Source organism: Schistocerca cancellata, chromosome 1, assembly GCF_023864275.1.
Source record: "Schistocerca cancellata isolate TAMUIC-IGC-003103 chromosome 1, iqSchCanc2.1, whole genome shotgun sequence".
NCBI classification, from domain to species: Eukaryota; Metazoa; Arthropoda; class Insecta; order Orthoptera; family Acrididae; genus Schistocerca; species Schistocerca cancellata.
The window spans coordinates 842,509,682-842,526,777 of record NC_064626.1 but is presented as its reverse complement, the minus strand read 5'-3'; the positions used below and the strand labels follow the sequence as shown (position 1 = coordinate 842,526,777).

The window sequence follows — 17,096 nt, the reverse complement described above, 5'->3', positions numbered from 1 at the left end:
TTGTTGCTCAAAATTCGTGAAGTATCACCCTGATAATTTATACTCTGGTAAATTATTCACCCCACAAATGAATGAAAAGTTCTAATACTTTTACAAACAAAATAAACCTCAGTAGTCCATTACAGTATCCAGAAATTCATTAGTAGGAAATTAATTGCCAGCCTTCACAAACTCATTTTTTAGAGCCTACTGCACTTCATTCATCAGCAATGTATTCTACATCTAAATCCATATTTTAAAACTATAGCTTACTGACCAATCAGTAACACTATTTTTATTTTCTGTGCCATTCATTGGTTGCTAGTCTAATTTATTATGTGATTCTGAGTGTGTCATTATTACTTGATCAGATTAATATGGTGAAATACAGAAAGGAATGAAGACTCTCAACTAAGAGGTCATTACAGACAGAGTACTAGCTCAGATGGGGAGTGAAAGCCTTTTTCAATGCAATCGCCCCAGCATTTGCTATAATAGATGATACTGAGGAACAGTGTAAAACCTAAATCTGGATGGGAATTTCAGCCTCAGTTCCTCTGAATGTGAGTCCAGAGTCTTACCCATGGCACCTCATCACACATTAATGTAACATGATAAAATGTTGATTTTCTATACACTGTTTTGAGAAGACAATAGCAAATAAACCTAAATACAGGATATATCCTGTCCCCTGAAGCCAAATGGTCATAAGAATTTTACACTCCATCTAAATCAGTTATTCTTTCAAAAGAAGCATCTGTAATATAGTTTCAACACATTAAAGCAATGTTCATCTGAATGTTTCAGTAACTTCTGCTCCAAAATGTTGACTAATGATACAGTTTTATCTAAAATATTATACACAGAATCTGTTAAAAAGTTTTACTTGCAAACACTGAGCAAACACAAATATTTATTTTCCACAATCATAAATTCTTTCATTGTAATGGAAAACAAATGAGATGGGGGAAAAGAATATTGAAAGTCGGTTCTGAAAGAGGACTGTTCATGCCATAGATGTGGGGTAGAGTGCATCATTTTCGGGTATGGGGAAGATTCTAGTCAATTGATTCAATCTAAACTGGCTATCTATATTGCCCAATTATGTTACTCACAACAGCTTTTTTTCTAACTGTTCCATAAATGTCATACATTTCACACATGTTCAATTTACAATACCAATTTTTAATTGTTTTATGATTCTTATCAGTAACTTGTTCATCAGCCTAAAATGCTCAAATGAATTTAGGAGATATTGAGGACAGACATGAGTGTACATATCAGAAAGCTCATTAGTAGCAGCAAATTTCATTGTCCATGGGTAATTCACTTGTGTCTCTTTCTTTGGTACTCACTTTCTGCTTACTATTATGTTGCAGATATCAACTTTGAAAGATGAAGTGGAAAACCCTGAGACAGTCAGCATAGTAGGTGGGTATCATCTGTACACAATTATGTTGTTTAGTTATCTGAGGACTTAAGAGTATGTGTACTTACCTGAACCACATGTAGGTTAGTTTACAAGTCTCCTGATGAAATTCTACAGTGGATGCCGTTTAATGGTCCTGCTATTGGGAAGCTCTGAAAATAATCTTTCAGACCTATGTGGTACAAAGAAAATGTTCAGTTCTTTTGAAGTCTAGAACTAAAATGTCCTTTAAATTATGCCCATCAAGTTATATGCCTCAGACAACTGCTTGAAGGCATGTTAAAAATCATCTGGCATTGCCTTGAAAATTGCCTCAGGATTGTTTCAGGCTGTCTCAAACAATTTTAAAAACTAGCCAAGTTTCTCTGTATCAGACCAGTAAAATGAAAATAAACCATGAGAGATAAGCTCTGAATTTTACAGACAGCAGAGCACACATTCATGGTTCTTTTTATCAAAATTTATGCAGTATCATTGCTAAGATGATGGCACATTATACTGTTCTGTCGGTGCCATTAAAATACAATCTAACTAACAGAATTTTTATTTGAATACTGTGCATGCATGTTTGTCTTCTGTGAATGCCAAAAAGATGCATCTGCTTTACAGAATCTTTAACTCAATAATTTTCCAAGTGAAGTTTGCTTTTGATGGATTTTATATTATCACATATTACGATGAAACAGAATAGACTTCATTGTGCTACATTAATAGCACTGAAGCTTCTAATAAATCTCAATTAAATAATTTGATTCTCTTCAGGAATTTGGACTCTTGGCAGCCAATATACAAGAACATCTCGTGTCCTGACAATCACATAAAACTGGAAGTTATCGACATTCAGTATTACACAGTAATATTCTTTTGAAATGGTAGCAACTGTGTTGACGATGCTTTCATTTGCTTTAATGGCCAGAGCATATGAACAACTTTGTTCTGTCATTACACAACAGCTCTCATTAAATTGTTAAAACAAAAAGATTTTGTTGGTTGCAATGGATCACCACCAGTATGTGCCTATTGCAAAACAGCCCATGAGAGATGCTGACAATTTTTTTCAGGGTTCTTATACTGGTAATATCACCAACATGCCTTGTGCTCATCCTAACAATCCCATGTTATCTGTTATTCACACAACACACTGTTTTCCCACCATACAGGGTGAGTCAACTAAGACGACCCCAGATATATCCAGAATGAATAAATATATCGAGCTGTGCTTTTGCCAAATTATGGTGGACAGTAGTGTCAAGATAACAGCACCACAGACCACTGCACCACCATTAGGAGAAGAGCTTCCACAAATGTATGTGTTATTGTATCAGATGTAAACAAATATGTAACTCAGATATGATTCTTGTGTTTACCTGTGTGCTTGGAGCCCATTACTCTGCGTCCTGCTATTGTAGAAATCAGATAACTAGCTCATAAAGCTACTGAGATATTCACAATGGTACATGACAGTTATAAAATTGGATATCATTTACAGCAAATGTCGCCAAATTATTAGAGCAGTGATGTAGTTGTATGCTCAAAAGTATCCAGATCTGCACTCACATTCTGTCTTTACACACATTATAAAGAAAAGTTCTAGAAACTGGAATTGTGGAGAATAAAATAAGGCAAGGAAAAAGTAGAGAAACTAATGAAAGAAATGATATTAACATGTTAGCAGCAGTAAAACACAATGTTGATGTCACTAAGAGGCATCTCGGAAATATGAGAGGGATCAACCAAACAAGTGTTCTGTGAATACTACATTAAATCGTACTTCATCCTCTTTCATTTCACTGCATGTACAGCTTCATTACTGGGACTTCCAAAATTGGTCACAGTTCTTCGAATGTCATCTACGAAAAATGCAAAATGACGTAGCATATCTATGCAACATTTTGTTTAAGAAAGAAGCATCATTTACAAACCATTAGAAGGTTAATCTTCACAATATGTGTACATCGTGTACAGGCAGGATGGAAAATTTCTCTCAGACTAACTGCTTGCAAGTGGTTATCAAGGCTGGTAGGTGTGGAAGGAAAAAATAATTTGGCACCTGACTGGAGTACAATGAGGGATTGAGAGGGTTTAAGAACCTAATGGAAAGCAGGAAAGTGATGATACAGGTGGCTCTCAGCAGTAAGAGCATGAGCATTGAATGAGGTGGCAATACCAAATTTATTAACCTTTTTAGTGTGTTTCAGATTTTCAAACAAATGGAGTACTAATGAATGTGATAAATAGACTGAACCATACAGACAGCTTAATTTAAATATTCTGCTTCCTGCACAGCAGAATAGTTTCCTGTAAATGACAAGCAACTAAAATGTAGAAATAGGTGGTAGATACCAGCCTCAGCTAGGTTCTTGAATAGAATTATTCACTTTGGCACAAGTCTGTAATACTGACTGACCTAGCACTGCTTGTCTCAGTGACAATTATTGCACTCTGTATAAGAACCATAAGCTTTATGCTCAACAACGTTGTGATAAGCAGTATTACAATACAGAGCAGTCAGCTTACTACACAGTGAAGATATCTATACAAAATGCACAAACAGGGTACATAAATTACCAGTCACAGAAACACTCTTGTAGAACTTTCCAAATATGAGGAAAGGTTTTTTGATTGAGAAGTCATGGAACATGTTGGTATACAAAAATGGAGTCAGTGCATTGAAAAATATGATAGATGACATACCCATTTACAACAATTGAAATACATTTCAAGCCTATAGTGTCATCTTTGCAGGGATAATTTTTTACACGGTTACATGGGGTATTCTTTTTTTTTTTTTTTTTAAACCTACAGTAAACCTGCTGGGCACCTGAACATTCAACAAGATGGTACACTACAAAGTATTCATGGTACAATGAGCCCGTGAAAAAAAGTCTTCTTCCAGAGTCCCACTGAACTCATCCATGTTGAGCGCATGTGAAATAAACTTAAAATATGTGGGCACCCATGTGCGTGCGTGTGAGCGCGCGCGCGCGCCCACACACACACACACACACACACACACACACACACACACACAGAGAGAGAGAGAGAGAGAGAGAGAGAGAGAGAGAGAGAATTTTCTTATCAGTGAGGAAGTCTTTTTGTCTTTCACTTGAACGGGAACAATGAATACCAACTTTGAGACATTATATCCAGTTTAGATGTTCATCAGTACCGGTAGTATACCGAGGAACTGTTTTGAATGATGAGAGTAATTCATACAAATATAAGTTGATTAGACTCTTTTGTGTTATAGTGACTGATTGTAACTGTAGTGTGTTGAGTCTAAAACAGATTTCAGAAGCAGGTTGTGAGACAGTTCGAACATTATTTCTGTTCTCAGGTTTTCTGGTCTCTTTTGCATATGAAAATTATATACAAACACAGTATTTTAGTGGTATGATAGACATATTACACTGTTTATTTATACTGTGGATAACAGTGGTACCAACACTGAATCATGGGACATATCTGAAGTGGTGTCCCTTCTTTGTATCATAATATTCACACAGAAAATACAGCATAAAAAAGCTATGTATGAATTCATTAACATTAAGCATTAGTTTAGACATTCAAGTGTAATACTGTATGCAGCTTAACTTGTGGGCCAGGATAATGAAGCACCTGGTCACAGAAAAGAAGCAACCCAGTTCATCAACATCTGAACACTACTTATGCATTTCAGACTTGACATAAATTGTAGGGATTGTCACTTTGAACTGTTCTTTAGGTCCTATGTAAAACTGAAAACCCAGTTTTCCAGGCCATAGGAAGTGAAGTACAAACCATTCTTATATCATCATATTCTTAAGTAAAGATTCTTATATCATCATATTCTTAAGTGAAGATTCTACTATGTACAACTAGTCTGAAGCACAACAGAGACAGTGAGTCCAAAGTCTCATTGTAGTTTTATGGAATATGTGGCTCACTTAGTAATGGCACAATCTTATATATATATATATATACACACAAACAATATTTCTAATAGTATTTAAGAAATTTTCTGTTTATACAAAGAGATACTATTTTGTGTTGTTCTTTTTTGCATAGTTAATATAAATACATTGTTTATTGCCTGTCATAAACAAATATTTACTTACGTTTGTTTCAAATTATATGAAGACAGATGAAAACCTGCCACTTTACTTTAACTAATATTTATTCAAATATTTACACGTATTCTCATCTTCTGTATCTTACATTTATTCTCATCATCTGTATCTTTTTTGTGACACTATGATAGGAACTATACAATAAAGTTTCCTTTTTTTATTTATTACTCATTCAGAAAAGAAAGCGTTATTACAAGACTAATCTATGTTAAGCATACTTTTAAGTCTGTGATTATCTTCCTGTCCTGTTTTTTCTGTCTCTTTCTGTTCTGACACTTTTGTTACAAAAAACATTTAAAAAGTCAGTGCTTCAACAAAATATAGATTTATTCCAAAATAACATCAATGTAGTTTCAGGAAATATTTTTTGCCACAGAAAATATTTATCCTAACTTATAGACATAATAAAAGATAACAAATGTAAAAATTCTGGTATTTACATGTGTTTCTGTAACTCAGTTTAAATATAATATAACATGGGAGTGGTCTCAAACAAGATAATTATCCATGCAATCATAGTTTGTAACCAAGTAAAATCAACATTTTCTTTTTACAAATAAATTTTAAATGGGTAAAAAAAATCAGAAAATAACACAGAAGTGAGCATACAAGACAACAGTTTCAACCTAAACTCTTACCTGAAGAGAAGTTTTCGATGTTAGTGGAGTGGATGATGTTCGAAAAGATGACCTCTACAATATGAACAATTAATAAGTTATTAATTAGCACATCATGCTACACTGTCTTTCAGTAAAAACTGGTTATATCCAAATAACTCCATTTTTATTCTAGACATTCACAAACAGCAAGACTAGATACAAACAAATACAACAGATAATCTACAATTACTATATTGTTTTTAAACTCTCAACAAACATACACACATGCTTTACACAACATTTACTTTTGTTAGCTCTACAACTTGGAATGCATTGTTAATTTAATACACTAAGAAACCTCTACTGCTGTTTTTCTGTGACCAGCAAAATTAATTTACATAGGTGACTTACAAACAAGTAAATATTTTCAATCAGCAGCTACAACTACAATCAAAGACAAAACTTCACAGTGAAGGAAGAACAATGGTGTGGTAATTATACTGCATTTGGTTAAGACACATCTTTTCTGTCTGTATATTATAAACATATTAATATAATTTTTTAACTTGTGAAAATGGACCCCATTATTTGCCCTCAATGTAAGTCACAACATTGCTCTAGTTCTAGTAACTACAAAAATGGGTGGAAAATAACTTAATTTTTCATAAGTGAATGTGCAAATTATAAAAAGCACGCACTTTCTGCATACATGTCATCTGCATTAACCATATTGATTGTAACATGCATATGACAGTATTTGTTTCCTGTAAATTTCATCACAATGTCATTCCAGGTTTGTAATGTTTCTCATCTAAGTAGATAGTATGCTCTTGAGTACAACACAGATTGTAAATTATTGAATACTTTTCCAACTAAAAAGCTCAGACTGTGAAAGATTTTATATCTTTTTAATCCACTGCCCCCAATAAAATCTTTTTCATCAAATTATAATAGTTCTCTTTTAACTTGCTGTCATTCTACACGGGAAAGCAATCCTTAGCTGTCATTCATACTTGCTGTTGCAAATTATTGTTCTGCCACTGAATCTCCCAAAGATTAAACATGTCTAACAGATAGAAATGAAACATTCAGTTGCAAAGAATGAACTTTTTTCTTATCTATATGATGAAGCATAACAAGCAGCAACTGAGGGAAAATGACAGCAAATATTAACAATATAAATAACATTGATGAGCAGTCAGTAAAAGATGGACCAGTTATGATGCAGATTAGTGTAGTTACACAACAGTATATATTTCATTACTTCGTGTAAAACAGTGCAACATTATGAAATAAATCTAATTTTATGTACTTCATTCAAATAGAATATTTAAAATAAAGAGTTTAGTGCTCTTTGTATGTACCATTAAATGTGGCACTATGGTTATAAAAACAAGCACTCAAAAGGCAGAAATGACATTCATGTACTCAACCATACCTACCAAGATAAAAACCATTTCTCTGTTTGTAGACTCACAGTAAATGGGTCCACAAATGGAGAAATCCCTATGTGCGTACCTGCTGTGATGCAAGTGATGTGACACCAAGCTTGACTCGAGAAGCAGTGCGACTGCTTGATGACGTAGCACTGGTTACAGACGTTAAAGATTCCTTTGACCCAGCACGTCGGACAGAAGGAGGTCCCCCACGATGGATGGCACAGGATGATGAAGGTCGCCTTGATGATGGGGACTTACTGACTTTATGAGCCGGTGCAAACAGACCATATTTGGGCCCGCATTCAAAATACCTGGATGGCAGATTGGTCAAAGTCATAAGTGCTCAACAATGATGATGTTAATGAACACACAATAAACAATAAGCTCTTTAAAATTTATAGTTACTTTACAACTTTTTCTTCTGCACAGTAAAAAACATGCAGGTGAAACGGTGGGTAACAAGTATTTCTGACAGTTTGTACTTTGAACTGAAACAGGTAATGATTAATAAATAATTTAGCAACTGCAGTTTTCTTCTGAAGGGAACATAAACTTAAATACTGTTTTACATGAGTAGTGCTTATTCAGTATACCTGTAATGTGATTATTTTAATACGCTTAATTTACAGAAACTAAAGAAAATGCTTGTTTATCTAATGTATGGTGAACATACCAATCCTCTAAAATTTTATAACCTACATTTTGTTTACTATGTAGAAAGCCAAGCTTCTCCTTCTTGAACACAGTCTAAATTATCTGAAAGTCCACATGCGATGGAAATTTACTCATCTTTGAGTTGGCACTTTCATTTCATTTATTATTTATTTCATTAGTTTCATTGTATTGTTTATGCCATAGTTACTTGGTCACAAAACAAGTCACTATATACATAGTTCACACACAAAATACAGATTTTCAAAAACATGAAAAAAACAAAATAAAAATCAAGCGTGTCAGCAAAGTACTTAAGTATAGTTACCATATTACAGTGAAAGGCCCAAAGCTATTAGCAGAAACATCTGTACAGAATAAAATACATGTACTACAAGGAAGGCATTTAACTTAGAATGTAGTGTATTAGTCACTTTTTACGTTTCTGCTGAAATCAAGCTGAAACTGGAATCTGCAAATCTTGGTCTATAATGTTTAATATCCCTCTCCCTCCCCATCCCAAGGTTAATTCCATTAGTGTACAATGCCAACTGGGTGAATGCTATTGTTCTGTCTGAATTATTCAACTGCATGTACAGATGCGCTTCCAGTCACCACATTTGTCAGCTTTGTAGCAAAATGCAGTGAAAACTCACAATCGGAGTACCACAAATAGTTGAAAAAAAAGTTCTTAATCTTGTGGACAACATAACCCACGTAAAGTTTGTAATCTCCAATGTTACAAGCTGAACTAGGCACTCTATATTCATTTTCAAGGAAGTCTTCATCTCACTAGCACCAAAATAATTCTGTTTCAGAAATTTTCCTGTAGATGCACTAACATTTGCAATATAATACTGCCAAGACAAACACTTCTACAAAGGACCTGAAAAAGCAATTACATACTCTTCTAGCATACTATCAAGACTGCTTAAATGTTATGCAACTATCATTACAAGTAAATCCACTCCTCACTTCTCACGTCTCTGGCCCTAGATGGCAGAACCTTGCAGTAAAGAAAACACTGTAACTCATTCTTCAGAATCAACTTATATCCTCCATATTTTTTACTCTTTCCTAACTCATCATCTGTTCTCTTTCCCCTTACTTCCTAATCCCCACTGTAAAACCTTACACAGTCCCCATCTTTGTTGTACCTTTATTTTCATTTTCCTCTTTTGCCACTCGAATTTGCTTCTTTATGGAGGTCTGATTCAAATAGCTCTTTTGGCATCATCTTTCTGTATATATGTTACTTTTCTACAAGTCTCAAAGACCAAAGTTTGAAGTTCAATCACTGGTTAGTTATACCATTCTTTCTGGCACGTAACGTGACTTCCAACTCTGGCAATTTTTCAACTATATGAAAAATGCAAAACTGTATTGTGGTTCAGATTCCAAGTCAAACTGTGTAAATCCACGTACAACTAGCTTCATGAGTCAGGGGAAAGCATGGTCATAATGCTTCTAGTAAGATTCTAATAAAGAACACTGCTATTCAAACCAAACGTTTGGTTGACGACTGCTTTATTTCCTAACTAACTGTATTTCTAAACAGTTCCTGGTGCGTCACTGAATAATATTTTCATGTACCTTCAAGCACTATCATAAAAGCACTCTCAATGATTAAAACCTCCTAGCCATATCAATTGTTCTTATAATTGTAATTTCAATATGCAATAATTAACTAACATTATGATTCAAGTCAGAAATATGCAGTTTATAACTAATTAATAACTCAAAACATATTGGAATGCTAAACAGTGCCCCTGGAGATTATGTGACATCTACGAGAACAGTGGCACCCACAGTTTTCCGTACACTTACGGATACAAACTTTTTACATTATTTCAGAACTAAAGGAAGACACACCAGACTACCAAAGAAACAATCCATTCATTCACCCAGGTTTTCCTGGCATGATTGTTTAATGATGTGATTCCATGTATTCTGCCAAGTTTTTGTTTCCATTTATGCTTAATATCTCAGTGAGTGGGTCAGCCATCTTCTTCAGGTGCTGTGATTTTTGCTGTTGTGTGTACTTGCTGCTTCGACTCCAACCAGACTCTGAATTATTATTGGTCTCATGCCACTATATATGAGTTTGATTCCCAACACACACTAAGTCCTTGTATTCTTTTTTGTTTCTCAGAGCTCACACTGAGATTCTATGAAATACAGATTATTTCATCATTTTCCAGCTCTGGTGGATGTAATGGCCAACAACCTTTCCTCAACATGCTAATTAAGAGAAGAACTGACAGATCCCTGAGTGACAGTGTATACAGAAAACATACACACACAGTGACCTCTATCTCCATGCCTTGAGTAATCACCACCTGTTAGAAAGAAATTTAGTGCTAAGGATCCTGGTTCATAGAGCTCAAACACTTTCACACAAGGAGAAAATAGCTGAGGAATTACAACACCTACAACCAAATGGGCACTGTAGTCAAAATACAGAATTGTTAAGGAACAGGCTATGACTGAGACCACTTATCTACATTATGTTGGCCCAATATCTGGAAAGATTGGTACACTCTTATGGAAATATGCCATTCAGTATGTCTCATTCCCTCCAGTTAAATATTCTTTGTAATGTTCAAGATCATCTAGGTCTCTAAAAGTTGGGTATGTATTGCATCTCACACAAATGTGGCACATCTTTCATGGGGCAGACTGTCAGAACAGTTGAACAGAGATGCAAGGGAATCAATGACACACTCGTCTACAACAGCAAAGCAAACCAGCTGTAACCTCGAATACAATCATGGAATGAAATACGGTGAAACTAGTATCATGTTGCAAACACCAAGCTTCTGGGGCAACATAATTAAGTAGCTTATCAAAATAAAGATGTCACAAAACCTAATAAACAGGTATGGAGGTCTCGATTTAAACAAGGCTTGGAGTCTGGCACTTGATTTATTAAGATCACACTGGCTTTCATGTCCACCAGAACTGGAAAACGGTGACACAATTTGTGTTTCACAGACTATCAGTGTGAGATCTGAAAAACGAAAGAGAATCAAAGGACACAGTGGGTATTGGGAACCGAACACAACTATAAATTGTAGCATAAGACCAATAATAATTTACAGCCTGTTGGAATCCCAACATCAAGTACACGTAACACCAAAACCCGCAGAACCTGAAGAAGATGGCTGTGTTAGTTGTCCAAAAATTGTACATAAAATTGTAACAACTCATCAGAAGACCTCAAAGAACACCAGTAATGCATTCATCCACTTCCTATGCAATCAATGAACACAGTAACTTCTCAGATTACAAACCATTGTTACAATTTTTAACCTATATATCAACAATGTGATTCTTACCTCTTTCCCTCCACGGAACCATCATTTTTGCCAAGAGGATCATCAAGCTCAACACCACACCATTCACCTGGAGCAAACTCTGTTGTTCCTATATAGCGCAAAACTCCTGCCTTTGAACCCATACTACTCATCACAATAACTCTGTCACCTAGTTTCAGATCACTAGATGCTGAAGAAGAACCTAGGATAAAACACACCAAATGCATTAGTTTTGTATTTCACAGTGTAATACAGACCCACAGGATAAATGTGAGTACATGAATTCAGCAAACTTCGCTATTAATTATTTGTTACACTAAAAATTTTTGTGTAACTGTATGCTTTGGTGTCCAAGTCATCTGCTCTGATGCAGAGCAGATATAAGCACCGTTCATCAACACAAATTGTTGCATAGAGCAAACCTGTTTTGCTTTGGCCTAAGTTGAAATTCAATTATAGCTGCAATGTAAACATTGCAGCCATTGAAGCTACCATGATGGAAAACCATCATGTGACACTGAATTACAATGCACTAAAGTTTACTCATAGTTTAGCATACGACATGATTCATGTGTTGCTGCAATCAACATCAAGCAGTAGTTATTATCATCATCATCATCATTCTTCATGGGTTTTCTGGAGAGTCTTTGGCCCTCTTCTATCATGTACATCAAAATATTCGCCCATCATTTGTTTTTCCTTCATATATGCATCCCCAACCAATTCTAGCTCCCTACTCTGAACCAACCTTACACTATTGTGCTTTTGGTGCAGCCACTTTAACTATACGTTCTGAATTACCAATTTTCTGTCCCTAATCTGTATGTAGCATTTTCTATGTAATTTTAACACAAAAGATAGGAGTTTTTCAGTTCTTGTTTCCTTGTGCTCCAAGTCAGACATCCGTAAAGAACAACAGAGAGTATTAGGGTTTCACAAGGATCATCACTGGCGGGGGGAGGGGGGGGGGGGGCAAGCAAGGGAACCACCCCATCACATCACCCAAACCAAGATGTCCAAACACAGACAACAGCAGGAAAGGTTATGCTCTCTTTTGATCCAAAACATATACACTATGTGATCAAAAGTATTGAGGCACACCCAAAAACATGTGTTTTTCATATTAGGTGCATTGCGCTGCCACCTACTGCTGGGTACTCCATATCAGCAACCTCAGTAGTCATTAGACAACATGAGAGAGCAGAATAGAGTGCTCCGTGAAACTCATGGACTTCAAACACGGTCAGGTGATTGGGTGTCACTTGTGTCATACATGTGTATGCGAGATTTCCACACTCTTAAACATCCATAGGTCCACTGTTTCTGATGTGATAGTGAAGTAGAAACATGAAAGGACCCATACACCACAATAATGACAGGCCGACCTCATCTGCTGACAGACAGAGACCGTTGACAGTTGAAGAGGGTCGTAATGTGTAATAGGCACACATCTGTCCAGACCATCACACAGGAATCCCAAACTGCATCAGGATCCACTGCAAGTACTACGACAGTTAGGCAGGAGGTGAGAAAACTTGGATTTATGGTCAAGCGGCTGCTCGTAAGCCACATATCACGCTGGTAAATGACAAACAACACCTTGCTTGATGTAAGGAGCATAAATATTGGACAACTGAACAGCGGAAAGATGTTTTGTGGAGTGACAAATCACAGTACACAATATGGCGATCCGATGTGTGGGTATGGCGAATGCCCAGTGAACGTCATCTGCCAGCATGTGTAGTGCCAACAGTAAAATTCGGAGGTAGTGGTGTTATGGTGTGGTCATGTTTTTCATGGAGTGGGCTTGTACCCCTTGTTGTTTTGTGTGGCGCTATCACAGCACAGGCATACATTGATGTTTGAAACACTTTCTTGCTTCCCACTGTTGAAGAGCAATTCGAGGATGGCAACTGCTCTCTTTAAACACAGTCGAGCACCTGTTCATAATGCATGGCCTGTGGCAGAGTGGTTACACAACAATAACATCCCTGTAATGGACTGGCCTGCACAGAGTCCTGACCTGAATCCTATAGAACATCTTTGGGATGTTATGAAATGCCGACTTCGTCCCTGGCCTCACCGATCAACATCGACACCTCTCCTCAGTGCAGCACTCCATGAAGAATGGGTTGCCATTCCCCAAGAAACCTTCCAGCACCTGCGAGAGTGGGAGCTGTCATCAAGGCTGGGCCAAGGATGGGCCAACACCATATTGAATTCCAGCAGTACCGATGGAGGGTGCCACAAACTTGTAAGTCATTTTCAGCCAGGTGTCCAGATACTTTTGATCACATAGTATACCTTCTTGAAATGCTACACACTGTCAGGGCTTACATCAATAATGTATCACATGCAAGTATCCCAAAATTAATCTCTGGCCTGCAATCACAATGCGGACTTCTGTGTTCCGTTGCAACATGACAATGTACATCCTCACACAGCCAGGGCAACAGATGTGATAACTAGAAAGTCACCATACTCAAAAGAAGTTTCTCATAGTGATTTTTATATATCTGATTCACTCAAAGAAGTACTGAATGTCAAGAAGTTCCATTTTAATGACAAGCATATACCTGACTGTGCCTGAGCGGTTGTGCAGATTTCTTTTCTATGGGAATTCCATCACTTTTGTAAGATTTAGTGGATTTGCATCGAGTGTGGGGGAGATTATGATGAACAGTGAGAGATACAGTTTTGTGCAATGTGTGCACAATAAATAATTATTTTTAAAACATTTCTTGTTTTCATTTGAGTCACGCTTGTCCAGCTGAGCACACAGCTGCATAAGCGAGAACCTGCTTTCATAAATCACTGTATGAAAAATCAAAATTATATCTGCAACCAAAATATCAGTCCAGTTACAGTGATCTGATGAGAAGGAAGCTTCAAACAAGATAATATCACAATAAGCAGTATGTTTGTCAGTAATGGATTGTTTGTAACTAAAATAAACTTATATAATACCTTATTTTGAGGTTTCACAGTTCTTGCTGGTCTTACACTTGACTGAGCTAAAAGGTCTGTAGCTATATCTGAATCAATTGCTCATGTACCTATTCTTCACACTGCTGATGAAGATCATCATCAAGTGGTGATGATCATGTCAGATTCTATTCTGAATTTGCAGCTGAGTTATTCCTTCTTCTAACTATCACCTATCATAGATCCCTCGAACAAAAAACCATGCCCAGTTCTTGGAGAAAGGCACATATCACACCCATCTACAATAAGGGTAGTAGAAGTGATCCACCAAACTACTGTCCAATATCCTTGACATTGATTTGTTGTAGAATCTTAGAACATATTCTCAGCTCAAACATGATGAAGTATCATCAACAGAATGACCTCCTCAATGCCAATTTTGGATTTTGAAAACATTTGCACTTTTCTCACATGAGGTACTGAAAGCTTTGGTCAAGGCAATCAGGTAGATGCTGTATTTCTTGATTTCTGAAAAGCAGTTGACTCAGTCCACACATATGCTTATTGTCAAAAGTATGATTACATGGGGTATAGAGTGAAATTTGTGACTGGATTGGGGACTTTTGGTAGGGAGGATGCAGCATGTTATCTTGGATGGAGAGACTTGGTCGCATGAAGAAGTAACTTCAGGTATACCCCAGGGGAGTGTGATGGAACACTTGCTGTTCATGTTGTATATTAATGACCCTGTAGACAAAATTAATAAAATCAGGCTTTTTGCAGATGACACAGTTATCTATAATGAGGTACTACCTGAAAGAATCTGCATAAATATTCAGTCAGATTTCGATAAGGTTTCAAAGTGGTGCAGATATGGAAACCTTACTTTAAATGTTCAGAAATGTAAAACATTGCATTTCACAGAATGAAAAAATGTTGTATCCTATGACTATAATATCAATGAGTCACTGTTGGAATCGACCAACTCATACAGATACCTGGGAGTAACACTTTGTAGGGATATGAAATGGAATGATTACATAGGCTCAGTCATGAATAAAGCAGGTAGGAAGGATACTTTGGTTTATTGGTAGACTACTGGGGAAGTGCAGTCAATCTACAAATGAATGTGCTTATAAATCACTCAAGCAACTGGTTCTAGAATACTGCTCAAATGTGTGGGACCCACACCAGGTAGGACTAACAGGGGATATTGAATGCATACAGAGAAGAGCAACACGGATGGTCACAGGTTTGTTTAACCCATGGGACAGCGTCACAAAGACACCAAAGGAACTGAACTGGAAGTCTCCTGAAGATAGGCATAAACTATCTTGAGAAAGTCTACTTATAAAGTTTCAAGAACCGGCTTTAAATGCTGACTCTACGCATACACTACAACCCCCTGCGTAACGCTCACATAGATATCATGAGGATAAGATTAGAATAATTACAGCGCACACAGGCGCATTCATACAAATTGTTCTTCCCATCCTCTATAAGTGAATGGAACAGAAAGAAACCCCAATAACTGGTACAATGGGTCGTACGCTCTGTCGTGTAGCTCACAGTGGTTTGCAGAGAATGGGTGTAGATGTAGATGTGCAGAGCAAGGTGCATGCAGCTGCAAGGACTTTTGCTAATGAAATTAAGACCAACAATGACACAGAATAATTTAGCAGAACTGACAGAAAAATTAAGTACCCTTTTTTTTTACCAAAGGGACAGAATAACATAGTGAGACTGTGGCATATTATTTAATACTCCCTCAGTACCACTCAGTACTATTATTTAACATATTATATAATTCTGTGGTTGTTCTGAAGGTACGATACTACATGTGCAGTTGCTGAATTTCTTATCAGAATCATGCCTAATGTTTGCAAAGCACATAACTGCATGCACAGAAGCAATAAAACTATGAATATTTCCTATTTGAAGTGAGTACTGTTTTACTTTTTTATTTTTTATTTTTTTTTTTTTTTATGAAAGCTACTGACACTGTTGAGAGATGATGTACAGAAAGTGTTAGTACACTATACGCAGAGGTAATATTGTTTCTGGTTGTAACTGCTAAGCACTAACAGTTATAATTTCATAATTTCCTTGTGCATTGTCACACACCATGCCTCTTTCTTGACTTCCAAAAATATGACCAAGGGCTGTTCACTTTGCTTCACTCTGGTCATAATTGCCTCTCTGTGCTATTCTATTCTGTCTCTCTTTCCAACTGGTTAGCATAAGAGCTTGCACAACAGCCTTGAGTAAAATTAATTGTTTGCTAATGAGTGACAAGATCAAAGAATTTAAATTTTCTATTATAGTCATCATTATCACCATCATCATCATCATATTAGTCTGGATAACCAGTTATGCCTTACTGTAACTGTTTCATCTATCATAAATGTAAACAAAAATTATGTACAGATAATAAATTATTAGCAGAGAAAGTTTTCCAATATACTACTGTATTTCACAAAACAAAATCTTTAAACTCAGAATCTTGCAGAAAAAAGCACTGGATAAACCAACAGAAAAGGTAACTTAAGCTGTATAGAGCAGCAGAATGGTACAAACACATAATGAGAGTGGTGGTGGTGGTTCTGTTTTAAGAATATACTGGTTGGTTATAATTAAACTGATGGTGC

At 36.3% G+C, this 17,096-nt stretch overlaps 1 protein-coding gene across 6 annotated transcripts in view; it reads right to left on the bottom strand.

Annotated features, from left to right (window-relative positions):
- The window catches only part of LOC126188877 (CAP-Gly domain-containing linker protein 1), a 550,749-nt gene that overhangs the window by 111,756 nt on the left and 421,897 nt on the right, over positions 1-17,096 (bottom strand). For 5 of the 6 annotated variants that reach the window (XM_049930545.1, XM_049930563.1, XM_049930578.1 and 2 more), the window contains 3 exons: positions 11,545-11,725; positions 7,635-7,866; positions 6,156-6,209 (listed from right to left, as the gene is read on the bottom strand). In XM_049930545.1, the coding sequence (XP_049786502.1) occupies positions 6,156-6,209; positions 7,635-7,866; positions 11,545-11,725 (467 nt within the window). The remainder of the gene's footprint in view (positions 1-6,155; positions 6,210-7,634; positions 7,867-11,544; positions 11,726-17,096) is intronic. The other variant, XM_049930553.1, reaches the window with a different exon arrangement.